This window comes from Hippopotamus amphibius, chromosome 5 (assembly GCF_030028045.1).
Source record: "Hippopotamus amphibius kiboko isolate mHipAmp2 chromosome 5, mHipAmp2.hap2, whole genome shotgun sequence".
NCBI lineage: Eukaryota > Metazoa > Chordata > Mammalia > Artiodactyla > Hippopotamidae > Hippopotamus > Hippopotamus amphibius.
The window spans coordinates 77539989-77567944 of NC_080190.1; the positions used below are offsets into that span (position 1 = coordinate 77539989).

The window sequence follows — 27956 nt, forward strand, 5'->3', positions numbered from 1 at the left end:
CCTTTACTGCTATTCTTTGTTAATGTGGCTTTAAGTTATTGTCTATTGTTGAGTATCCTTCCTTTTCAGGTTTATGGACTCAGTTTACAATTTCTTGTAGGTTAGGTCTACGCTGACTTAGCTTGGACCAAACTTTAATCAGGCTTCTCACCCCCTCACAAGCCCCTTAACTTTGGCTGTCCCCTAACCTGACCAAGCACAGAAACACAGAATATCCTCCCAACCCTTAACAGCTCATTTCAAAAGGGGCTTATAAGAGCCAGACAAATTTCCTGTCAGACTACCCCACCACGCTGTTTGTACACCTCCTCCACGCGCCTAATTTCCTCTCGAATTCTTGTTAATCCTTCTTATTCCTCCCTAAAAAAGCCTTCTTCTAGTTAATTTTGAGACGCTTTCCTATTCTTAAATCGGGGCATTATTTCTATTGCAATAATCTTGTTTACATGCTGCTCTTTACCCGAAGCGTGGATTTTTACTTGATATCTGAAGCGCCAACTTGCTTATCTTTTTCACTGCTGAGAGAAATGCTACTATTTGATTACTTTTAAACAGTATCATCTTATTGCTAGTATTTCCTAGTATCTAATTCATTTAACTTCTTAGTATTTAATTTTCCTATTCATATTCATAGTTCACATTGACTTACAACTTTGCTTCCTTGGGTAGCTTGCTTAAAAGGCACACTGGCTGTCAGACTGTTTTTTCGGAGGTACTAAAAGAACTCAGGGCTGCATACAGTAGACGTGATAACCCTAGCCCACAGTCTCACAAGTCCTAAAGAACTGTAATGTTTCCGAAATTCTCTCAAGGTCCTGGGCGAGCAGGCTTCTGGGAAATCGAGTTTGGGAGTTCGTGAGCTCGCCGCGCGTGGTCATGGGAACTGGTCTTCTGCAGCGCCTTCTGCGCATGTGCGGTAGCCTGTAGGGGCTACCTCTAGCAAGTCTCCGGGCTATCGTGGGAGACGGTTACCGGAGCGTCCAGGTCTGGGCGCCGCTCAGGGAGCTGGTGTGGCCCGAGTGGGAGTGGCGGGCGAGGGCCGAGAGGGTGCCTGCGCGGCTCCGGGAGCGTGCTGGGCGCAGCGGTGCCCGACGGTGGGGTGCAGGACCCGGGGCGTAAGAACCTGAGAGAGCAGGTGGGGGCGGCCTCGGTGGCGTCTCTGTCGGGGAAGCCGCCGGTGTCGGGCGTGGGGACGCGGGATCTCGGTGAGGCTGCGGATTGCGCGTGTGTGCGGCCCCTCGGCGACGCGGGCGGCTTGGTCTCCGAGGCCGCGCGAGTGGGGCACGGGCACGTGCACGTGCGTGATGGGTGCGCCCCGCCCGGGAGAAGGGGCGGGGTTGCGGGGGCTTGGGTGCGGGGCAGAACCGGGTGTAAAGGAATTCTCTGGGAAGGGTACCTACGTGAGACTTAATTTCCTCGTTTGTAAAGCTCAGGTATTAATAACGTGTGCCTTGTGGGGTTGTTCAGAGGATTAAATACCATAGCCCAGTGCCTGGTATTTAATGTTAGCTGTAGTTGTGTATAGAAATAATTATTCTTCTTACTCGTTAGTGTCTAACAACCTGTCACTTAGGTCAGTGTAACTCTCCCCAGTGTAGCAAATTAGAACACTGAGACTGAGAGGACAGTTATATATTCAAAGTAACAAAACTATCAGATAACAAACTAGAAGACAAACTCAGATTTTCTCCAAATGCCATGGTCTTCTGCATTTGCTATCTCGGTTATGAAAGCCAGCATTGCATCCTCCGCCGCACTTAGCGGAAATAATTTGAACGGTTGAATATTACCAATAAAGCAGCTCTGTTTCTAAGATATCTGAATGTCTTTGGAGTCCTTGGGACATACAGCATAATTGTTTTCTGAGTTAGTTCTGAGCAGCCTTTGTTTGAGTTTATTGAAGGTCCAACCTGAGATTCTATGGAATAATGGATACTAAGAGTTGAACTGCAGGCCTGGGTGAAGATTCCAATTAAAATGAATTTGTCCCTTAGGCGCATTTCTCATCCGCCTTTGAATAAAGCACCTCTTGTGAAGTAAGGAGGAGGAGTCTCTAGGGACAAAACCCTGCGTGGGAGAGAACCACTCCACCATTTGAGTGAGTGTCTTAGCAGAGGCAGTAGTTCCTAAAAAGGAGCAGATCCCAGGTTTGCACCCCTGCTGAGAAGGAGTGAGATTTGGATGATGTTGCCACATTCAGAAGTCATCACAGGCTAATGAGTAATTAGCCTAATGCATGAAAGTCTGGACCAGGTTTCAGAAGAGAGGGGAACTCGGCTGAGGGGAATGAAGGAGGGTTAGGCTACTTAGGAAATATAACTTCATTGGAGGGGTTTTGAGGACATGGTGTAGGGAAAAGGAGCTTTACAGCTAGATTGAAATAAATTCTGTTTTACCAATCCCGGTTTAATCCCCACTCTGTATTTTTCACTCACTCCTCCCAGATTCTGAGCTCTTATCACAGTGAATCTGGCATCTAAAAATATGCTGATGATTTTCTTATACACAACAGTACAAGAAGAATTTTCTATTTGTCCTGTTAAAAGTTAGGAAAAATTGGTCCTGAGGCTGTAAGTGAATTTCCCTGGCTTTGTGTTAGCAGCAGAGCCAAGAGTAGATATTGAGTCTCCTGATACTCAGGCCAGTGGCTGCTGCATCATCACTGGTAAAACATTTCTTGAAAGGCAGTCTTTTGCGGATCTTACTTTTTATTTTTTGATTTTTTTACTTTTATCCATATTTTAATTTTTTTATTAGTTGATGTTTTAAATTGAAGTATTGTTGATTTCCAGTGTTTCACCTGTACAGCAGTGATTCAGTTACATACATATATTGGAATATGTAAAACTTTTTCAGATTCTTTTCCATTATAGGTTGTTACAAGATATTGAATATAGTTCCCTGTATTATATAGTAGGTCCTTGTTGTTTATCAATATGTACACTTTAGAAAAACACTTAAAAAGTAACTTTACCTTAAAGTGCCTCCTTTCCTTTTTTGGTAGCTTTGGGTGAATTCTCTACCTCAAGTAGTAAGTAAGAAAATATACATGTACATTGTATCATTTGCTGTATAAGGTAATGAAGGCTTAGTGTTCCTTCATTTAGTATATTGTAATTTGACCAATTTCCTTGTAATTTTTAAATTTCTTTGAAATAAAGGGGTACATATCAATATATTGTTTAAAAGAGGTAGAAAATAATTACATTCACCCAATGAAAAATTGCACACCCAAGCGCTGCATGACCATATCACAGTCACACATAGACATGTGGGTACTTTTTTCATATGTCCCTTCCTGCCTCTTCTCCAGGATGAAAAGGATATTGTCCCCCAGAGAAGAGTTTTACCCAGGCAATGTTTGTCCATTTAAATAGGCAAATCCAGGAGTTGCAGCCAATCTGTATCTCTAATGACTTTATTCCTCTCTTTCTATCCCAGCTATACCTTCAGAGATATCAGCATTTTTCCAAGACCAGCAAAATATGAAGAAATCCTATGTGAGTTGTTGAAGTCTTTCTACACTTTGTTTTACAACGTGTTTTATGAGGTTAATGACTGCTACACTTGAAATGGAAAAGTAGAAATAAATAAAATGAACCTGAGGGAAACAGCATAGTATAATGGGTCTCAAACTTTAATATGCATTAAAATCACCTGGAAAGTTTGTAAAACACGGAATGGAACCTGAGATTGCAGATGATGCTGATGTTGAGGTCTCCAGGCCAGTAGCATGGGAATAGCAGTTCGCTAGAGCAGAGCTGGCCAGCAGACACATACACACAGATCATAAGTTACGTGGTTATGAAGTTTGAGCTGCAAGTATTTCTGACCGTTCTGGTAGTCATGGCCAAAAAAAAGAAAAAGACTGTATGTTACATGGTTTTCATTGATCTTGTGAGTAAAGTTGCCTGACTTCTTTTGGAACCTAAAGACTTTCTGGCATTGAAAGCTGGAAAAAAAATTTTGTTTTCTTTTCATGTAAATGATGAACAACCTTCTGGTGGCAACTAGGAAATAAATGCCTGTAATTATTCTTCAGTGGATGCAAGAGATGGTACCAAGCAAAACCCAGTTAATGAAGTTTTTCAGGAAACCATATTACTGTTGCTCATGCAGACAGCTTTCTGATGGTCTTGTGGGTTTTTTTCTTTTTTCTTTCCCCCGCTCCTGGATAAAACAGTAACATCTACAGAATAAATTGACTGTATGTCCTTAAAATAAATTTCTAAAATTCTTCGTCTTGCTCAGTCTGCACAGTGTTCAGTTAAGAGATGATTTTCTGGTAGATGTTTCTGCACGTAATCGTATTTCAATCTGCTTCATGCAGAGTGGATTCTTCCTCATCATTTGCTGGAATTTGGTCAGTAAAAGTCACCAATAAAATATATTGTTTAAATACACATAAACAATTAGCGATTTTAAAGTGTACAATTCAGTGGCGTTTAATACATTCACACTGTTGTGCAACCGTCATCACTAGTTCCAGAACATTCCATCATCCCAAAATAAAACCTAATACCCTTTAAAGTCATTCTCTATTCCGCTTTTACCCCAGTCCCTGGCAACCACTAATTTACTTTCTGACTCTAAGGACTTCCCTCTTCTAGATATTTTACATAAATGTAATCATACAATATGTGTGTGTGGTTTTGTTTTGTTATGTTTTTGGTCTTTCACTTAGTATGTTTTGAAGTTTCATCCATGTTGTAGCATGTACCAGACTTCATTCCTCCCCCCACCCCCGCTTTATCAAGGTATAATTGACAGGATATATTGTAAGATATTTAAAGTGTATATCATGACAATTTGATATACATGTACATTATGAAAGGATTCTTCCCATCTAGTAAATTAACACATCTATCATCTCACATCATCTTTTTTTTTTTTAATTAATTAATTTATTCATTGGCTGCATTGGGTCTTCATTGCTGCACACGGGCTTTCTCTAGTTGCTGTGAGCGGGGGCCACTCTTCATTGTGGTGCACAGGCTCCTCATTGTAGTGGCTTCTCTTGTTGTGGAGCACGGGCCCTAGGTGCGTGAGCTTCAATAGTTGCAGCACATGGGCTCAGTAGTTGTGGCTCACAGGCTCTAGAGCATAGGCTCAATAGTTGTGGCGCATGGGCTTAGTTGCTCCATGGCATGTGGAATCTTCGCAGGGCAGGGCTCGAATCCGTGTCCCCTGCATTGGCAGGCGGATTCTTTACCACTGAACCACCTAGGAAGTCCTCACATTTTCTTTTGTTGAGATATTTATATTCTCTCTTAGCAAATTTCAGTTATTCAATACAGTGTTATCAACCTAGTCACCATGTTATACATTAGATCCTTTGACCTTTTTTGCTTTATAGCTGAAAGTTTGTACCCTTTTACCAAGATTTCATTTCTTTTCATGACTCAATAATATTCCACTGTATGGATGTACCACATTTTGTTTATCCAGTTATCAATTGATGAATGTTTGTGGTGTTTTCACCTTACAGCTATTGTGAATAGTGCTGCTGTCAACATTGGTGCACATTTTTGTTTGAAAACCCATTTTCTTCCTGTATCACTGCATCTTTTCTAGCCTTGAATATTCTCATTGAATAATTGTATTTCATTTAAAAAAAAAGAAGAAGAAAAAAACCAATTTTTAATGATGAGTATTTACCTAGAAGTGGAAATGCTGGATCCTATGTTATTTTTAACTTAATGAGGAACCACCAAATTTTTTCATGATGGCTGCACAGTTTTACATTTTCACCAGCAATATATGAAAGTTCCGGTTTTTCCTCATCCTCAACAACACTTACTATCTTTTTTTTTTTTTTTATTATAGCCATGGGGTGGGTGTGAAGTCATATTTCATTGTGGTTTTTATTTGCTTTTCCCTAATGACAAATGAGCACGTTTTGTGTGCTTGTTGGACATTTCTGTATCTACTTTGCAGACATATCTATTCATGTCCTTTGTCCATTTTTAAGTTAGGTTATTGTAAGAGTATTTCAGGTACTAGGCTTTTATCAGATGTGTAATTTTCAAATATTTCCTCCCATTTTCTAAATTGTCTTTTCTTTTCATAGTATATACTGTGAATCAAAAAAGATTTTAATTTTGATGAAGCTTGGTTTATCTATTTTTCTTTTGTTGTATGTGTTTTTGATGTCATATCTAAGAACTTGTTGCCAAATCAAGATTATGAAGATTTACTATGTTTTCTTCTGAGTGTTACAGTTTTAGCTCTTGCATTTAGGTCTTTGATCTATTTTGAGTTAATTTTTGCATATATAACGAGGAAGGGGTCCAATTTCATTTATTTGTATGTGGATATCCAGTTGTCCCAACACCATTTGTTGAAGAGACTGTTTTTTCTCTCATTGAATGGTCTTGGTATTCTTGTTGAGAATTAGTTGACCAGAGATGAATAGGTTTATTTCCAGACTTTCAGTTCTGTTCACTTGATCTATATGTGTATCCTTATGCCAGTTCTGTACTGTTTTGATTCTTTAGCTTCTTGGCAAGTTTTGAAGTCTGGACACATGAGTCCTCTGATTTGTTCTTCTCTGTCAAAGTTGTTTTGGCTATTCGAGGTTCCTTGCAATTCCATGTGAATTTAAAGAACATGTGCATTTCTGCAAAAAAGGCTGTTGGGTTTTTCATCGAATCTGTGGAACACTGGGGAGTATTCTGATCTTGACTAAATATTAAGTGTTTTATTCCATGAACAAGGAATGTCCTTCCATTTATTTAGGTCTTTAATTTCTTTCAGCAAAGTTTTGTAGTTTTCAGTGTACAAGTCTGGAACCTCCTTGGTTAACTCTGTTCCAAAGTATTTTATTCTTTTTTGATGCTATTGTAGGTAGAGTTGTTTTGTTAATTTACTTTTGGATTGTTCATTGTTAGCATATAGTAAAACAACTGAGTTTTTGTATGTTAATCTTGTATTCTACAATTTTATTGAATTTGTTTATTAGCTGTAATAGTTTTTTTGATGGGTTCTTTAGGATTTTCATGTCACCTGCAGATAGAGATAGTTGACTTCACTCTTTCTAATTTGGATGCATTTATTTCTTTTTATTGCCTGGTTTCTCTGGCTGGAATTTCTTTTACAATGTTGAATAGAAGTGAACAAGTTGGATGTTCTTGTCTTGTTTCTCATTTTAGTGGGAAAGCTTTGAGTCTTTTATGATTAAATATGTTAGCTGTGGGTTTTTCGTAAATGCCTTTTTATCATGTTGGGAAGTTCACTTCTATTCCTAGTTTATTGAGTGATTTTATCCTGAAAAGGATGTAGTCAAAATGCTTTTTCTGCTTCACTTGAGCATCATGTGGGGATTTTTAATCTTCATTTGGTATATTAAATTGCTTTTCTCATGTTGAACTGCTCTTGTATTCCTGGTATAATTCTACTTCATCATGATTCATGATCCCTTCCCCCACTTCCTCCCTCCCTCCCTCACTGCCTTCCTTCCTTTCTCGCCACGTGACTTGTGGGATCTTACTTCCCTGACCAGTGATCAACCCCGTGTCCCCTGCAGTGGAAGCACAGAGTTCTAACCACTGGACCGCCAGGGAATCCCCCATGATCCTTTTAATATGTTGTTTGGACTCAATTTTGTAGTATTTTGTTGAGGATATTACATGTATATTCATAAGGCATATTCGTCTGTAATTTCATTTTATTGTGATGCCTTTATCTGACTTAGAGTGATTTATGCTGGCCTCATTGAATTAATTAAGAAGTACAGTTGACCCTTGAACTACATTGGTTTAACCTGCATGGGTCCATTTTTCTAAATATTAAAAGTACTACAGAATCCACAGTTGGTTGAATCTGCAGATGCAGAACCGCAGATGAGGAGGGCCAGATCTAAAGTTATACTCAGATTTTCAGCTGCTGTGAGGTCGTCACTCTTAACCCCTGCATTTTTTAGGGGTCAACTATATTTCTTCCTCTTCTTTTTTGGAAGAGTTTGGGAAGGATTAGTGTTAATTCTTCTTTAAGTGTTTGTTAAAATTCACTAGTGAAGTCATCTGGTTCTGGACTTTTCTTTGTTGAGAGGTTTTTGATTACTGATTGACCTCCTTGCTTGCTATTCACATTTTGTATTTCTTCCTGAGTCAGTTGGTTATTTGTGTGTTTCTAGGAATTTATTCATTTAATCTGTTTCTAATTTTTTGACATGTAATTATTTGTAGTTTGTCTTATAACCCTTTTTATTTCTGTTAGGTTGGTAGTAATATCTCCATTTCTGATTTTAATATTTTGAGTCTTTTTTTTTTTTCAGTCGAACTGTGAGTTAATAAATTTATGTTGTTTAAGCCACTCAGTCTATATACTTTGTTATGGCAACCATAGCAAGCTAATACAGCCTGAGAGGGTGAGATGGAGCAAGGGTAAGTTAAAACAGCACAAGATCCCTCCTACCAGATTTCAGTTGCATTTTTCTTGATTAATCATCTTCTGAATTGTTGTAATCTTTTGTCTATTTTCCAGAGTTCTGCTAAAGTTGATAGTTTTTGCCATTTCTTTACTGAAAAACATTTGTCATTTCCATTTTTCATTGTCATGTATAATATAGGCATACCTTGTTTTATTGTGCTTTCCTTTATTGCACTTCACAGATACTGCATTTTTTACAAATTGAAGGTTTGTGGTAAACCTGCATCAAGTCTATTGTCACATTGTTCCAAAAGCATTTGCACACTTCATGTCTGTGAAGTCATATTCACATCTGTGTCATGGCTGTGAAGATGTATTCACATGTCTGTGTCATATTTCGGTAATTTTCACAATGTTTCAAACTTTTTCATTATTACATTTGTTATGGTGGTCTGTGATCAGTGATCTTTGATGTTACTATTGTAATTGTTTTGGGGAACCACAAACCACACCCATATAAGATTGTGAACTTAAATGTTGTATGTGTTCTGACTGCTCCACCAACCATCTGTTCCCGCTCTCTTTCCCTCTCCTCAGGCCTCCATATTCCCTGAGATGCAACAGTATTGAAATTAGGCAATTCATAACTCTACAGTGGCCTCTAAGTGTTCAAGTGAAAGGAAGAGTCACACGTATCTCACTTTAAATCAAAAGCTAGAAATAATTAGTGAGGAAAGCATGTCGAAAGCCTAGATAGACCAAAAGCTAGGCCACTTGTGCCAAACTTAGTCAAGTTGTGAGTGCAAAGGAAAAGTTCTTAAAGGAAATTAAAAGTGCTACTCCAATAAACACACAAATGATAAGAAGGTGAAACAGCTTTATTGCTGATATGGAGAAAGTTTTAGTGGTCTGGATAGAAGAAGAAACCAGCCACAACATTCCCTTAAACCAAAGCCTAATCCAGAGCAAGTCCCTAATTCTCTTTTCTTCAATTTCGTAAAGTGTGAAAGAGGTGAGGAAAGCAGCTGAAGAAATGTTTGAAGCTAGCAGAGGCTAGTTCATGAGGTTTAAGGCAAGAAGCCGTCTCCATAACACCAAAGTGCAAGGTGAAGCAGCAAGTGCTAATGTAGAAACTATAGCAAGTTATCCAGAAGATCTAGCTAAGATAATTAGTGAAGGTGGCTACACTAAACAACAGATTTTCAGTGTAGACAAAACATTCTTAAATTAGATGATGCCATCTAGGATTTTCATGGCGAGAAAGAAGTCAATGCCTGACTTCAAAGGACAGGCTGATTCTCTTGTTAGGGGCTAATGCAGCTATTGACTTTTAAGTTGAAGCCAATGCTCATTTACCATTTGGAAAGTCCTAGGGCCCTTAAGAATTATCCTAAATTTACTCTGCCTGTGTTCTATAAATGGAACAACAGAGCCTGGATGACAGCACATCTGTTTACAACATGGTTTGATGAATATCTTAAGCCTACTATTGAGACTTACTGCTCAGAAAAAAAAGATTCCTTTCAAAATATTACTGTTTGTTGGCAGTGCACCTGATCACCCAAGAGCTCTGATGGAGATGTACAGTGAGATTAATACTGTTTTCATGGCTGCTGACACAACATCTGCAGCCCATGGATCAAGGAGTGATTTTGATATTGAAGTCTTATGAACATTTCATAAGGCTATAGCTGTCATAGATACTGATTTCTCTGATAGATTTGGCAAAGTAAATTAAACACCTTCTGGAAAGGATTCACCATTTTAGAAGCCATTAGGAATGTTTGTGATTCATAGGAAGAGGTTTACGTATCAGCATTAACAGGCATTTGGAAGAAGTTGATTTCAGCCCTCATGAAATCATGAGGAGTTCAAGACTTTCGTGGAAGAAGTAATGGCAGATATGGTGGAAATAGCAAGAGAACTAGAATTAGAAGTGGAGCCTGAAGATGTTACTGAATTACTCCAATCTCTTGATAAAACTTTAACAGATGAGGAGTTGCTTCTTCTAGATGAGCAGAGAAAGTGGTTTCTTGAGATAGAATCTACTCTTGGTGAAGATTGTCTGAGACAGTCTCTTCAGTTATGGGAAGAAAATCCTCAGGCGCCTACTACATGTTTCTTAATCTTAAAAAATAAGAATGAAATTTTATATATAGATTGACAATGCAAGTTTACAGTTTATAAATAAGTAAAAAGGTTTCCCAGACGGAAGAGTAACCAGATATTTTGGACACCCTTATTCTACAGGAGTTATGTCCAAAATTATTCAATAACTCATTCCCTGAATACCTCTATAGCTCTTTATCTTATCGTAGTCCCAAATGGTGCTCTCTTATGTGCTAATTGTTATTCCTTTAACTACATTTTTTGGACGTATCCATGGTTATGCTGTTGCCCCAGGTTCACGAATGTTTCTCTAATGTTGTTTAACCACTCAGAATTTTACCTCCTCAGGGATACCCACCCTAATAGCAGGAATAGAACTTGTGTACCCTCTGTAACCTTAATCAACTTTGTACGTTGTTTCACAATATTGACCTCTTATTGTAGTTATATGCTTGTATGTCTGTTTTTCAGATTATATGCTCCTTGATAACAGTAACTGTTGCTCTGTCTTCAGGTTCTCCCAAAGTAGGAGAGTTCTTTATGGCATGCAAGCACCAATAACTTATAACAATAGTACGGAACATATATTATGATTTCTCCCTCTCCAACCAAGTATACTACAGAAGTAGACACCCCAAAACATATTTTGATTAACCTTGAACAGTGAACAGTATAACCATTCTCATGCAGCTTTTCCATGTCTTCCAATTCTGATTACTTAAATTTGAGCACAAATGTGCTATTTCAGGAATCCTTATCATTTGAGGATGTGACTGTGGGCTTCACTCAGGAGGAGTGGCAGCAGTTGGACCCTGCTCAGAGGACGCTGTACAGGGATGTGATGCTGGAGAACTATAGTCACCTCATCTCAGTGGGTAGGGATTGTTTTCCATATAGATTCCTAGTCTGCACGTCCTTTCTTGGTTGCTGAAACCTGTGGAAGCTTTTTTGAGTTTGATGATATTTAGGGTGATTCAGGGTGATAAGAAGGAGGACTGTTGAAACACCATAAAAATATTGTTGTTGTTGTTGTTTTCCAATAATAGATTGAAATTGGTCCCTGAATCTTCATTTTCTGTTTTCTTCAAAAGCCCTGAAGCCCATGAGCCTAGCGCAATTCCCATGTCATTTCCCATTCACAGGGTATTACGTCCCTAAACCAGAATTGATCTTCAAGTTGGAACAAGGAGAGAATCCATGGGTATTAGAGGAAGAGTCCCCAAGCCAGAGCTACCCAGGTGAGTTAGGGAGCATTAAACAGAAGGATACCAGGGGACAGGTATGAATTCCTTTTATTCTTAAGTGTTGCTCATGCGTTCATTTTTTCATTCAACAAATATTGAGTACCCAGATGTGTCACTCAGGTTTTAGGTGCTGGAAATACATTAGGGAACTAAATTTTGTTCCTGACCTCATGGAGCTTACATTCTGATAGGGAGAGAAGGATAAGAAACAAACAATAACATATATACACAAAATATGCCAATAAATAGCAAGGAAATTAGAGAAGGTTAAGAATGATGGAGTGTTATACTTTAGAAAAGAGGTTAAGAAGGCCTTTCTGATGATATCAACTTGAATAAAATAAGGATGAGAATCGTGGGGAATCTCGATAGCAGAAGTAACATCAAATGTCAGTACACCAAGGCAGGGATGTACTTGGTGTTTTTGAGGACACATAAATATCACTGTGGATCGGGGGAAATGAGTGAGCAAAGAGTAGTAAGAGTTGGCATTGTAGAGGTAACGGGAGCTGAAATTATGGGCACCATTTGGGCCACGATAAGGACTTTGATTTTATTCTGAGTGAGATGAGAAGCCACTGATATGATTTCACCCAGTAAGCAACATATGTCAATATGTCTTTTAAATTGATTTCTCTGGCTGCTGAACAAAGAAAATACTATTGGGGACAGAGGGCTGAAAGCAGGAACATCAGTCAGAATAGTATTTCAATCTATGTAAACATGATGGTAGCTTACCCTTGGTTGGAAGTGGTGAAGAAGAATAAAAGTGATTGACTTCTGGATTTATTTTGAAGGTGGGACCTATAAGATTTGCTGTTGAATTGGACAAGGGATGTGAAAGAAAGAGAGGGGTCAAGAAGGACTCCAAGGATTTTCATCCAGAAAAACTGGATGAAGGGACACCAACTGCCAAGATTGGGAAAACTGGAGAGAAACAGTTTGGGAGGAGTAATTAGGAGTTTAAATTGCATATACCAAGTTTCAGGTGGTTATAAAATATCCAAATTTGCTTGTGAATAAGCATATGGGTATATAAGCAGAGGTAGATTAGGGGAGAATCCAGGTTGGAGATGTTTATTTGGGAATTATCAGCTATGGCAATATTTAAAGTTTTAAAATGTAGTATTTAAAGCTAAGGGATTAGATAACATCTTTCCTTAGGAGGAGGAATGCACAGATTTGAGAGGTCTAAAGGCTGCACCCTGGGACACTACTTTTCAGAAGCCATGAGGATGAGATGACTCAGCAGAAAAAAAGACAAGCAGCAGTTTGGAGATTAGGAGGAAACAGAGACTGTGGTGTCCTGTAGGCAAGCGAAGACAGTGTTTAAAGGAGAGAGTGAACTTCTTCAAAGAGGGATGTGTGAAGTCAGCATTTTCTCTATCCCTGCCTGCAAATCATCCAGAAACATTAAAGTAAATGAGCAATATAAACTCCATTTTATAACACTAGAGAACATCTAAAGTCCCAAATCAATATAAATACAGAAACTGCAGAATCACTGAAAAACTCAAGTAGGAGTGTATGTATCAGCAGACGGATAAAAAACAGAAGCATTTCTGATGCCGAGAGGAATTGGCAAAGTACTTATCAGAGACAAAGTAAACACTCTGAGGTGTAAAACCTAAATCTTTAGATTAACCACAGTGTTGGGCACAGGATAGCTGGAGCTTCTTTGGATACAATTTGGTTCTGCAAATCAGACATAGTAGGGTTAGTGTGGAAACAGACACATAAGCCATATTTTTCAGTAGCACTCTTGTTTCTCTGACAAGTAAGAAAAGAGAGACTTTCCATCTGTGGGGAAAAAAAAACTTCACAGATGCCTATATGTGGGGAAATAAACATATCTTAGTGGGTAATCCTAGGGGACAGAATTTAAAGCAAAAACTTACTTGATAACAGGATGTACAGACCTCATTCAAAAATGAGAAAATGGGGAATAAAGCTGGTAAGGAGGAATGGAAGCTACAAAGGGGCCATTACCTAGTTAGCTACAACTCTGTAATAAGCACCTCAGATTTCTCAATCAGCAAGATCTCTTCATAGTCTTAATGTGAACCACTGTGTACCTGGACAGCCCGTCAAAGAGGTGGAAGGGAAATTGATGTATCTGCTGTCTTGTTCCTCTCCCTCATTAGATAAGACTGATCTGTAGAGTTTTAACTCCCTCTTATTTCTGGATTGCATCAGACAGCCTCTCTAGGTAGCTGCTGGGGAAGCCAGAGTCTTCATGGCTCCAGCTCAGCATCTTGGGCAATGTAGTCTCTGGGAAGTCAGCACAACACTTGGTGTTCCTCAGTTACCTGACTCCATGATTACCAATAGAGCAAGGTGTTGCTAAGGCTACTCTGTTGAGAAAGGAAGGCAGACCTGGGTTGATCTATAAACCTCACCTGGTACATGTGTAAAACACATGTTCATAAGGAATTATCCTGTTGGCTTAAGACATGGCTCTATTCCCTTTCCCAAGTAAACCTCATGTAGTGAGCTGTTCCTTAAAAAACTCATGTTCTTTGAAGCTGAATAATCAGAAAGGAACCAGCACAAATGCATATGAAACTATTGCAAGAAAAAAGGGGTGGAAAAGATTAGGAAATTAGTAGGTGATTGAGTTGTCATATGATCAAAGTAGTTATAAAGTACATAAGGAATGTGACCAAATATTAAACCATGAATTTCAAAAATGAGAACTAATTGAATTGATTACTTCTGTGATACAAGAATTCAAGAAAGATGTTAATAAGGCAGAAAATGAATTGTAGGATGTCAAACTCAGAAGACAATTGGAACAGAAAATCACAGTAAACAAATTAGAATAATCTTAAGGGAGACTAGGTACTGATGAAATTATACTTAGAAAGAAATGAGAAAAATGAGCAAGAAGAAACTGAAATAAATAAAATTTGAAATACATAAAAATGAATAAAAGAGATTCTATATACATTCCATAAAAGCAATTTATTCCCCAAAGTAGAAAATCAAAGAAATAGAACAAGTATTTAAAATATTCCAAGAACACTTTTGGAGGAAGAGGAAGATACAATTGAATTTGCATAAAAGAGCAAACCCTCTGTGAGGAAATGGACCTAAAATAGTCAACATTATGGTATATCCTAATAAGGTTAATAGATTTCAAAGACAAAGAATCAGTTTGACAGCCACTCAGTATAAGAAAAAGTCCAACTAGCTTCAGCCTTTTCAGTAGCAAAATATGCTGCTAAAAATCAGCAGAGCAATTACTACAAAATCCTTACAGAGTCAAATTAAGAATTTTATACCCAGTTAAAAAGATATTCTTTAACAAGAAAGAGCAAATCTTTTTTTCAAATAGGCAAGAACAAGGAACCTTTGTTCCCAGAAGCCTCTATTAGAGGATGAATATCAGGTAACCAAGAAGTGACAGAAAAAAGATTGGTGGTTTTCTCTGAATTTAACTGAAGAACTAATTTTAAAGAAATACAGGAATTAGGTGACAGAAGAGAATGTAACAGTTACAAATCTGAGAAACACAGAAAGGCTGTGTCTATAGATAAGGGAAGGCTAAAAACAGAAAGGAATATACTAATACAGTGAATTCTGTTAAAACAGGACGTGTGCATTCCTAAAAAAATCATTGCCCTATGCAAAATAGTGTATTAAAAATCACATGGCAGTGGGAAAATGGGGTCAGTGTATAACACTCAAAAGCTCTGTCAGTGACACACTGAGAGAGCAGTATTGATGTCTCCAGCTATAATTTTGAATTTGTTTATTTCTCTTTCCAGTTCTTTTGGTTTTTGCTTTATGAAGCTTGAAGAATTATTAGATACATACATATTAGGATCCTATGTCCTCTTGATGGATTGATCCCTTTATGATTATGTAATGTCTCTCTATCCCTGAGAGAACTCTGCGTTCTGAAGTTTACTTTGATATTATTATAGCTACTTCCCCTTTATTTTAATTAATGTTTCCATGGTATATCTTTTCCCTTTCTTTTATATTTAAAGTAGATTTCTTACAGATAGCATATGCTCAAGTCTTTTTTATCTAATGTGAAAACCTGTACTTTTTAATTGGAATATTTTGACCACTTAAATTTAACATAATTTTTGTATGTTTGGATTCAAATTTATTATTTTGCTGATTGTTTCCTATTTGTCTCATCTATTCTTTTCTTCCCCCCTTTTTCCTTTTTAAAATCTCTTTTGGATTGAGTTTTTTGTTGCTGTTGTTTTATCTCTACTATTTACTTATTAGTAATACCTCTGTCTTAATTTATCTTTTAAGTGGTTGCCCTGTGGCACATCTTCAGTTTATCGCAGTCTAATTATACTATTTTACATGTAGTATTATAGTCTTATAACAAGGTACTCCTGTCACCTTCTCCCACTGTATGTAATGTTGTAGCCATACATTTTTACTTAGAAACCACACAATGCATAATTAATATTTTTGCCTTAGACAGTCAGTCATCTTTTAAAGTGATTAAAAAGTCTTTTATTTATCTTTTCAAAACCACGTTCAGCACTCTGTTTCTTTATCTAACTCTCTCCAGTACTTCTTTAGTGTTACTTGTAACACATGTCTGTTGGCAGTTAATTTTCTCAGCTTTTATTTGTCTAAAAAGGCCTTTATTTAATCATCATTTGTGAAGTATAGAATTTCTCTGAGTATAGAATTCTGGATTGGCACTTTTTTCTGTCCTTACTTTAAAGAGTTGATCCATTGTCTTCTGGCTTACACACTTACTTCCTCTTTTGTTCTTCTGTATTTAATGTTCTGTTTTTTTCTAGCTGCCTCCAAGATTTTTTTTTCTTTTTAATCTTTGGTTTTCAACTGTTTGGCTCTGATGTTTCTAGGTTTAGCTTGGTTTTGTTTTGTTTGTATTTTTCTTTTTTGTTGTTTTTTCAGCTTCTCAAATGCATGGGTTGATGTCTTTCATCTTTTTTTCCTTTTTTTCTGGGACTCCAGTTACTTATATGTGGCTGTGTTTGATATTATTCCATGGTTCTTGGGATTTTTTGTGTCGGGAGAATTTTCTCAGTATTTATACTCCATTTTCAGCTTTTAACTGTCCTCCCAAAGCTGTATTACAGAGGTTTATCTTTCTGCTCTTGCTCCTCCTCCAGCAATGGGCTGCTGCTACTTGTTACTTCATGCTACACTTGTGGTGGGGCCAAGGATGTTCTTTGTTGTTCTGATCCAGCTTCAGTCTTAGGTATGAGCCTGAGCCTCAGCAGTGGGGCTTCCTCAGCATACCTCCCTTTTCTTCAGTAGTAAGAGACTTCAAATTTTGTATCAGTTACAGATTTGGGGCCCAAGATGGGTTCTCTGCTCCTCCTCTGGGGATAAAGTTTATCTTCTACTCCTGTCTCCCTATACTCCCATACTAGGGGATCCAGATTGTTGGCTAAATTCATCTCAGTCTGGTAGCTTGCTTTAAGCAAAACAAAATGACTCCTTTCTTAACGAAAAGCAACCTCAATTCAGGACATTAGGATTCTCATTTACTAAATATGAGCTTAAAAGAATTAAAGAGATAAATTATTCCTGAGATTAAGCAGAAATAACAGGAAATATGTTTTCCAACACGTTAATTAAGATAATGGCTTCTTTAGATAGTTAAGTGTAAAACATTCACTGAAGGAAATAAAAGGTGAAATAAAATCAGTAAGGAAGAAAGAATGTCTAAATGGCTAGGGCGATTGTTGAATAACCCATTAGAATTTTTAGAACTAAAAGTAAGTTGTTGAAATTCTAAAAAATGGTTTAAGCAGCATATTAGATGCAGCTGAAGAGACTTTACTAGAAATTACCAGTAAATAAATGACACAGTCCAAGTACAGGCTGACAAGAGAAGGGAAATAGGTCATCAACACATTCAAAGAGGTATAGGATAGGGATGAGAAGATATCACTAGAATCATTGGAACACAAGAAGCAGAAAGAAGAATGGAGAAGCAATATTTGAAGCATTAATAGCTTAAAATTTTCCAGAAATCATGCAGTAAGACCGCATATGTGGACACAAAATGCACACCAAGCACAATAAATAAAAAGAAATATATACTTAAGTACCATTAGTATAACTGGAGAACATTGGATCTTAATAGCAGCCAGAGAGAAAGTCAGGTTACCTCCTAAGAAATGAGACACTTCCAGAGACATCTAAATTGAAGCAAAAAATATTTGTCAATCTAGAATAATGAACACAGGAAACTATTTTTTTTAAAGGATGAGAGGTGTCAAAGAGAAATAAAGCCAGATACTAGTTGAAGGCAATATAGATTTTATTCAGTAACTATTGCAATAGGCGGATAAAGTTTCAGTAAAACTGAGCTCAACTCCAGATGCAGCAAAGACAGCTGGGAATTTGTAGCCAACAATCAGAGAGAAGGGGTGAGTAGAAAATTACTAAGAGGAAACATCAAGGGTAGGGAGATTCTTGCTAAACTGGCCTAAAAGAATTCTTGCTAAATGCAGGCCAAGAGTTTATACATCAGAGTTGGAGCATGAGGAATTTTTGGGAGATATCAAGGGTGAGGAGATTCTCACTAGATGGACAAGGATTCTTGCTAAAACTGCTCCGCAGAGACAGACATGAAAGGCCAAGATTGAGACCTAGTCAAAAATAGGTCTCAGAGGAGCTTAACTAAAATTTAGACAAGGAGAGAGTCTTTGTCAGAGTGTATCATTAAGTTTGGATTGGTCTGAAATAAATTATAAAAGCAATGCCTTTTATTGTATAATTCTGTTAGTAAAATTATAATAGAGATACTACAGGAAGAGAGAAAATGAAACCCAGAAGAATGCTTGAGATGAGAGGAGTGATAAGTGATAAGAAATTAGGAAACTTACAGGTAAATCTAAACAATATGTGGATAAAATCATTATGATATCTAATTTGTAAGGCTAAAAAAGACACTATGATATACTAAAAAATAATTGCATAATTGAGTTGGGAGGTGATCAAATTGCATTTGATTCTTAAGCTATTAGAAAAAGAGATTCACGTTATAGAATCACTTTAGATTTTAAGTTAAATATTAAGGACAAAATTTAACGGACAGCCACCTAAAGTGGAGAAACAGGTGTGTATAACCTCCGAAGATGTAAAGAGGAGAAAATGGGAAAAGATAACAACAACAACAAAATAAGTCTAAAACAAAGGAAGAAAGATACAATAGAAGTAGTAGTAAAACTGACAAATATTAAGTAGCAAGTAAAATAGAGACAATGTGATATATTTTAATAATCACCATAATTGCATATGAAAGGACTAAATTTACCAGTCAAAAGTCAGATTTTCAAACTGGATCTTCAAAAAAATAAAATAAAAGTAAGCTATATCTAAGACATCAGATTTTAGTGACTCGATATTTGTATCTTCAGCATCTTTTGCTCACTCAGTATTTAGTGTTTTATGTGTCTGCAGAATATCTCTAAGAGGATACTCCAGTTCCTCCAGTGTGGCAAGAACTACTAAAATCATCATTCACAAGTCACAATCTTCCGTACTTATCTTCATTTATTAGGTTCTATGAACCTTCTACTTTTACAACTGACATAGTAGCATTTTATTTTTCTCTCTATCCTTTCTTACTGCTGTTAGATCATTATTATTGTTATACTTTTGTAAAAGTGTTTTAAAGATATTTTTTTCTCGTTTTCCACTGACACCACCCAAAACACTAACCATATTGTTTTAGTTTGTTCTAGTTTCTAAATGAAGTTATACTTTCCCCCCAAAGCATCTATCATGTTAGTAACCTGAGTTACATTTTTCCCAATATGTAATATATGAAATTTATTTTTCTCTTTTAATGATGCTTTAAATATGGCTACATCTCATCTCTGTGGCACATAACTGGGGGTGCTAAACTCCCATTTAATCCTTCCTGAGTATCACCCATATATATGCTTTCCTTCCCTACAGCTCTATGTTTGATTCCTGTGTACTTAATGATTCTCATGAATTAATATATGAAAAGTACATGGAATAGACTCTAGCTCATGGTGATGGTTTGTTATTTTTCCTGTTATTATAATTATTAATATTTTAAAGCATTTTTTTTGTTTTTTACCCTTCTTTTTAGACTGTTTCTAGATTTTGTCCAATACCTGAACCAAAGCGGAGAAATAATATATTTCCATAAATAATTTTTTGAGGAAAAAAGAACACTCTGCTTAAAATTATATTATCTTCACAAAACAAATAATATTTATAAGATGAAAAATATCCAAACTCATGATTGCAATTTGGAAATTATCCTCCTACATATTTTAATGACTAAATTAGTCATAGTTCAATATTTGTATAGCAGACTCATATAATGCTTTATTTACATGATAAAAATTATTAAGATGTCCACCTATGACATTGAAAAGGGAGCTATGTATTTTGCTGTTCTTTGATTTTCTTATTCATTTCAAAATATAGTACCAAAAAAATCTGGTTTTATAATTTTTATATCCTTTGTAAGTCCAGAACAAAAAACAAGAAAAATCTCTACCCTTTGGTCTAAAAAGTCTTCATAGATCCCCTCAAAAAAAAAATTTCTACCTGTGTTTATTACATTCTTTTTTTTTTTTTTTTTTTTATTTTATTTTTTTTGGGGGTACACCAGGTTCAATCAATTGTTTTTTTTTTACACATATCCCCATATTCCCTCCCTTCCTTGACGCCCCCCCTCGATTCCCCCCCACCCTCCCTGCCCCAGTCCTCTAAGGCATCTTCCATCCTCGAGTTGGACTCCCTTTGTTATACAACAACTTCCCACTGACTATTTTACAGGTGGTAGTATATATATGTCTGTACTACTCTCCCGCTTCTTCTCAGTTTCCCCTTCACCCCCCGCCCCCTCCCATACCTCGAGTTCTCCAGTCCATTCTCTGTATCTGCTTCCCTGTTCTTGTCACTGAGTTCATCAGTACCATTTTTATATTCCGTATATGTGAGTTAGCATACAATATTTGTCTTTCTCTTTCTGACTTACTTCACTCTGTATGACAGATTGTAGTTCTATCCACCTCATTACATATAGCTCCATCTCATCCCTTTTTATAGCTGAGTAATATTCCATTGTATATATATGCCACATCTTCTGTATCCATTCATTTGTTGATGGGCATTTAGGTTGCTTCCATGTCCTGGCTATTGTAAAGAGTGCTGCAATAAACATGATGGTACCAAAAGAATAAAATACCTAGGAATAAACCTGCCTAAGGAGGCAAAAGATCTGTATGCAGAAAACTTTAAGACATTGATGAAAGAAATCAAAGATGACATAAACAGATGGAGGGATATACCATGTTCCTGGATTGGAAGAATCAACATCGTGAAAATGACTGTACTACCCAAAGCAATTTACAGATTTAATGCAATCCCGATCAGATTACCAATGGCATTTTTCACAGAACTAGAGCAAGAAATCTTACGATTTGTATGGAAACGCAAAAGACCCCGAATAGCCAAAGCAATCTTGAGAAGGAAAAATGGAGTTGGTGGAATCAGGCTTCCTGACTTCAAACTATACTACAAGGCCATAGTGATCAAGACAGTATGGTACTGGCACAAAAATAGAAAGGAAGATCAATGGAACAGAATAGAGAACTCAGAAGTAAGCCCAAACACATATTACATTCTGCAACATATTATAGCTGTATGTATGCATCCACTTCCCACATTTCCTCTACTACGTACTAAGGTCCTGAGATCAGGATTAAGGTTTATTCATTGATGTGCTACTCCCAAAGTATTTGGTCTAATAGCTGGTGTAAACGCAGTACTAGCATATTTTTTTAAAATAATTAAGCCCCTTTGGGTTAGTGATCCAAAATGGCATGTTATTCCACTATATAGAAAGCTATATTTATTAATTAGGTTTTTTTAATACTCAGTGCTTGCCTTAAGATGACCATCCACTATTTTTATTTAAATACTTGTGGTTTTCTATTTCCTTTGTCTTTGTGCTTCAGATCCTGGCTTTACCATTCAAGAAACAGAATGGAAACTATACCCATTAAAAATCAGTTTAGAATTTATTGATATAAAAAAGCTTGAAAGTCTCTGTATTTATATGCTTTTTAACAGTGCTTTGAAATGAATTATTTGTTTTAAATAGTGATGATACCCATTAATGAGATATTTATATATCATTTTCATAATAAAAATTATAGATTAGTTATTTTTAAGAGATATTTCCAAGTCTTGGTATTTCCCATTAGCTTATAATGTACGTGTATACATGTTGCAATGTGTATTCATTTTATTTTACTTTTAGGTTTTTAAAAAATAAATTATATTCATTCATTCATTCCTTCATTCATTTATTTATTTATGGTGGCACTGAGTCTTCTGTTGCTGTGCATGGGCTTTCTTTAGTTGCAGGGGGCGGGGGCTACTTTTTGTTGTGGTGCACAGGCTTGTCATTGCTATGGCTTCTCTTGTTACGGAGCATGGGCTCTAGGCTTGTGGGCTTCAGTAGTTGTGGCACATGGGCTCAGTAGTTGCAGCTTGCAGGCTCTCGAGCTCAGGCTTAGTAGTTGTGGCGCATGGGCTTAGTTGCTCCGCGGCATGTGGGATCTTTCTGGACCAGGGATCGAACCCATGTCCCCTGCATTGACAGACGGATTCTTAACCACTCCATCACCAGGGAAGCCCCTGTTTTTAGATTTTAGTTTTATCTTTTGAAGTAAAAATATTTTGAAACATTTAAAATTTTAAGCTCAAGATTCCCCAACTTTCATGAACTGTTTCTTGCTTGTTTTGATTTACATTATCTGCTGTAGATCCTGATTCTTGGTAGTATATGGGTATTGAATGAGGCTGTTTTCTTATCTATATTATGCTTTCTCCAAAGAGAACATATCTTATTTCATTATGTTACTTATAATGGATATTGGATTATCACTTAATTGTGACTCTTGATGAGTGAGAGGGCCTTTATATTGATTCATTCAGAAAACACTACAAGTAATTAACTTCTCAATGCATGTATTGAGTTATAAACCTTTAAATTCTTGTTCAAAAGTTATAGGTTTGAATAAAACTTGAGATTTGTGTTTTGAAAAGCACACTACTTGTTATGGACCATTAATTCCATATCCACTCAGGGTATTCAAAGGAAGTCAGAGATAAACACTTGTAAGACCATAGGTTATAGTTGGGGAAAGAAGGGGAAAAAAAAAAAAGACAACTGAGTATTTTAAATTTCAGCAGTTAATAGAGGATGTTTATGTTACAAAGTGGTATTGTCCAGTGTTGTGATAGAATGAGATGTATGGAGTGTAATTAATTTTAAATTTCAATATAAAAGGAACTTGAAATTGTGGAGATGTTTATAAGGACTTATTTGGAAGCAGATATGGGACAGTATCATTTCTCTGATGTTTAAGTTCTGAGCAAAGCCAAAATGGGAATGTATTGTAAGCCAGCTTAGTGAAAGTCTTGGTTGAATTTGAACAATTTCTGGCAAATTAATAGTCTCTCATTTCTAGAAAGAATATATTTATTATGGCCTTGTTGGGTGATAGTGTGGATAACCAATATGAATGTAGTTGGTAAAAAGTATTTTTCCCCCCAGAGTTGTAACTACAGTCTGTTTTGTCTAATGGTACTTGGAGACAGTGGGTTCTAATTAGGTTTTTGAACAAGGTAATCATTATATTACATATACTGAACAGAAAGATAAGTTGAAGTCTAGCTGAGAATTCTTAGGGTAAATATAAGTATCATTGCATATTTAAAACCTCATGGTTTTAAATATAAATAAAACCCAGAAATGTAGAGATCTGGGTTTAAAGGCAAAAAAATATATTAATGTATTAAATTTATCACAGCAAATTTAAGGTGAGGAAAAGTTAGTATTTGATGGTAGGATAGGTTAACTGTTGCAGGAACTCTTAGAGAATAAGCTGAATACACCAAAACTAAAAGCAAGTGGATCCGGCCTTCTGGCAATCTTTTTTGTCTCTTTGATTTTACATTTCCTGATAGACATTTGTATTCTTTGTAGGTCACATGAGTAGAGCGAGATTAAGAAAGTAGGCTACAGATCTCCTTAAGCAGAAACAAATTTGGTGCTTTCCATAAATATAATTTGGTATTAACAGTATAATAAATTAACAATATATGAGAAAAATAATTTAAAAAGAGAATTGAACTAGAAAAATGTAAACCAGAGAGATTTAGCTGCAGTATTTTAAGTATAAGAAAGTTATGTAAAATCTATTTCCTTCAAAAGATCAAATCAGTCCTCTGATATTTCTCCAGGGCACTCTTATCTACTAATCTTCATTGCCTCTCTGGTTCTCTGCATTTCCCACACCTGGATCAGTCATTATGTTTTCAAAGCCTGTCTTTGAAATTACTGTGCTTTGTAATTATTTGTAGCCTCTATATTAAGTCTTGAAGTACATATTTATAAATCATCAAATGTGCGTTTATCCCCCCATTTCCACTCTGTCAGGTTTGTTTATGTCTTTTAAGCCAAAAGGATGGGGGACACAAACATCTTAGATTACTCTTATTTCAAGAAACTGAGTCAATCATATAAAAGGGCATTTGTATGTAAGTGTAAGTTTATCATATTGTAATAAAATTAATAACATAGTTTTTTTTCTTATTTCTAGAAGTCTGCAGAGTTGATTACCAGCTAGAGCAGAGTCAGGAAATCCAGGACAGACATTTCTGGCAAGCTCCATTTATCAACAACAAAACACTGACTATAGAGAGAGGTAATGTATTGGGAAAAATGTTTAATTTCAGCACATGCCCAATTGCTTCCATAAAAATACCTTGTAAATGTGACACAAGTGGTTTGAATTTGAAATATATTTCAGAATTAATTATTGAAAAGAACTATTTAAGAAAGAAGTCTGATGATCTCAATGCATATGGAAAATTATTCCTTCATATTAACCATGAAAAAACTCATGTGAGAGAGAAACCTTATGAATTCATTCAGAATGGAAAGTACCTCAGTCATAATGAAGACTTCATTCCATATGAGAAAATTAAAAATGTAGAGAAGTCTTTTGAATACAAAGAACATGGGAAAGATTTCTGTAAGAAGACAGTTTTTATCACATATAAACAAGCTCACAAAGGACAGAGTCCTTGTGAACATAATGAATGTGACAAAACATTCTGTAATTATTCAACCCTCATGGTCCATAAGATGGCACAAAAAAGAGAAAGTCTTTATGAGTTTAATGAATATGGTAAAACCTTTGAGAAATTATCTCTCTTGAAACATAGAGTTCATTTGAAGGTGAAAGATTATGAACATATTGAAAAAGTGGATAATTTCAGCAGATCAAACTTTCCTGACAGAGAAGAGAGGACATTTGAATGTAACAACCTGGGGGAACCTTTCTGGGAGAAGTCAGTTCTTAATGTAACTCAGAGAACAGGCATAAGAGACAAAGTCTATAAATGTAACGAATGTGAAAAAGCATTCTGGGAAAAATCAAAACTCACCAAACATCAGAGAGTACATACAGGAGAAAAACCCTATGAATGTAATGAATGCGGGAAATGCTTCTCTAGGAAATCCCTTCTCACTTTACATGAGAGAATCCACACAGGAGAGAAGCCCTATAAATGTAATGAATGTGGAAAATCCTTCTCTAGGAATTCACACCTCATAATTCATCAGAGAACTCACACAGGAGAGAAACCCTATGGATGTAAGGAATGTAGAAAAAGCTTCTACCATAAGTCATATCTCACAGTACACCAGAGAATTCACACAGGGGAGAAACCCTATGAATGTAATCAGTGTGGGAAAACCTTCATAAGCAACTCAGTTCTCACAATACATCAGAAAATACATACAGGTGAGAAACCCTATGAGTGTAATCAATGTGGGAAATTCTTCTCCAGGAGTTCATACCTTACAATACATCAGAGAACTCACACAGGTGAGAAACCATATGAATGTAAGTTATGTGGGAAAACCTTCTGTCATAAGTCAGATGTCACTAAACACCAGAAAACTCACATAGGGGGAAAACCTTATAAATGTAATGAGTGTGAGAAAACCTTCAGTCGCAATTCAGGCCTAAAAGTACACCAGAGAACACACACAAAGGAGAAACCCTATGAATGTAATGAGTGTGGAAAATCCTTTTCTGAGAAATCAGTCCTCACGGTGCATCAGAGAATACACACAGGGGAGAAACCTTATAAGTGTAATGAGTGTGGAAAAACCTTTTACAATAAGTCAGACCTCACTAAACACCAGAGAACACACACAGGTGAGAAACCCTATGAATGTAAGGAATGTGGGAAATTCTTCTCTAGAAATTCATACCTTAGAGTACACCAGAGAGCTCACACAGGGGAGAGACCCTATGTGTGTAAAAAATGTGGGAAAATCTTCTACTATAAGTCAGACTATACAGTACATAAGAGAACACACAGAGGGGAGAAGTCTTCTCAATGTGATCAGTGTGGGAAAACCTTCACTTGCAATTCAGTCCTCAAATCACATCAGAGAGCTCACACAGGGGAGAAGCCCTATGAATGTAATGAGTGTGGGAAATCGTTCTCTGAGAAATCAGTCCTTACTGTACATCAGAGAATACACACAGGGGAAAAACCTTATAAGTGTAATGAATGTGGGAAGCCCTTCTGTCATAAGTCAGATCTCACTAAACATCAGAGAACACACACAGGGGAGAAACCCTATGAATGTAGTCACTGTGGGAAAACGTTCAGTTGCAACTCAGGTCTCAAGGTACATCAGAGAAAACACACAAGGGAGAAACCCTGTGAATGTATTGAGGTTGGGAAAACCTCTAAGAAATCAGTTCTCACAGTACATTCAAAATTACATACAGGGGAAAAAATCTTTTAAATATAGCAATGAGAGAAATCTTAGTATCTAGCCTTTCATACCTTGAAATACTATGGAGAATTCACACAGAACATGACCCCTATGAATGTAAAGTGGCAAATTTTTTACCCTAAGTCATATTCCAAAGTAAATGAAAGCGTAACCATAGGGAAAATTACTATGAATGTGATGAATATCTATTATTAATAAGACAACTAAAAATGAGTACATGTAGAAGAAACTCTAATGTATATAGGGAATGTGGGGAAATATCATAAATTAGGGCTTATTAAACAAATAACTTATGTAGGAGATAATCCTGTGAATCAAATGAATGTAGGAAAATGTTCTTCCAGAACTTGGCCATGACAGTCAGATAAACCACATCTGGGGAAAGCTGTCAACATCTTGTATTTTTTTGAAAACTTCATACACAAGTTGTACTTACTGTATGTCAGGAAAATAATAGGGAAGATACCTGAAGAATACAGCAAATGTAGTTGAGCCTATATCAAGAAATGCCATTTTACTGAACAAGACAATTGGTATCGAGATGAAGTCTTAAAGATGTTTTGAATATGAAGACTTTAACAGAATTCCGACTTTATTATATCTGAAGATTGTATTGAAGAAAGTCTGTCAACTTAGGAAATGTGGACATAAATTTTCCTTTACATGTGATGTTATTCTAAAAGTTATGTTTTGCCCTGATTTCAAATTTTTTAATAGAAGAAAACTGAAAATGGACATTTATAAAAATAGTAACTGGAATATGAAGCTTTTTTAAAAGCACAGATAAACTGATAATAATCAGCTTATTAGCACAAATAAACTGATATTAATCAGTTTATTAGCACAAATAATCTTCTCAGTCTCTGATTGTACATTTGGAGAAAACACGTGTCAGCCCATGGCCTTCCACATCATGAGCCATCACATGTTTTTGATGAGTCTGCACCCCAACTATGCTATTAGCCACGCAAATATAGTTGGTCCTTCATGTCTGTTTTCCTATCTGCAGTTCCGTGGTTGGTTGAATCCACAGATGCAGAACCCAAGGGTATGAAGGGCCTACTGTAAGGGACTTGAGCATCAGCCGATTTTGGTATTTGAAGAGATGTCTTGGAACCAGTGCCCAGCAGATACTGAGGGATGACTGTACTGTCTAATGGTCTGGTTCATCCCAGGGCCTACCTCTAAGGGATCTCAGAATGGACTAGATCCACATCAGAACAATTGCCAGGATCAGCCAGGGGCAACACTGAGACTCCTTCTGCTTCCTCTTCTGAGGTTCAGTAACAGGAAACATTGAGTGTGAATGAAGCTTGAGTATTGGCTAGAATACTCTAGGACATAAGACCTCTGTGCTCCCATTCAAATTTGCAGGAAGCTTTTCATAGCCC

General features: G+C 36.6%; 1 protein-coding gene across 6 annotated transcripts; it reads left to right on the forward strand.

The window, feature by feature from the left end:
* The first annotated feature begins 900 nt into the window (after positions 1 to 900).
* Positions 901 to 27566, forward strand: LOC130853541 (zinc finger protein OZF-like). 6 transcript variants are annotated; one of them, XM_057735592.1, is made up of 7 exons: positions 901 to 984; positions 1995 to 2098; positions 3442 to 3500; positions 11228 to 11354; positions 11622 to 11717; positions 24344 to 24448; positions 24554 to 27566. In XM_057735592.1, the coding sequence occupies exons 3-7, from the start codon at positions 3486 to 3488 to the stop codon at positions 26572 to 26574; spliced, it is 2364 nt and encodes a 787-aa protein (XP_057591575.1). In that variant the 5' UTR covers positions 901 to 984; positions 1995 to 2098; positions 3442 to 3485; the 3' UTR covers positions 26575 to 27566. The 6 variants fall into 6 exon arrangements, with proteins under 6 accessions (XP_057591575.1, XP_057591571.1, XP_057591573.1 ...); XM_057735588.1 differs by having other exon boundaries at positions 24344 to 27566; XM_057735589.1 differs by lacking the exon at positions 901 to 984 and adding an exon at positions 993 to 1135 and having other exon boundaries at positions 24344 to 27566.
* The last annotated feature ends 390 nt before the right edge of the window (positions 27567 to 27956 follow it).

Excerpts from the sequence above, each read along its gene's own strand:
- LOC130853541 (XM_057735588.1), top strand. Across the intron at positions 11,355-11,621 it reads TAGTCACCTCATCTCAGTGG|GGTATTACGTCCCTAAACCA; the intron begins GTAGGGATTGTT and ends TCCCATTCACAG. Across the intron at positions 11,718-24,343 it reads CCCAAGCCAGAGCTACCCAG|AAGTCTGCAGAGTTGATTAC; the intron begins GTGAGTTAGGGA and ends TCTTATTTCTAG.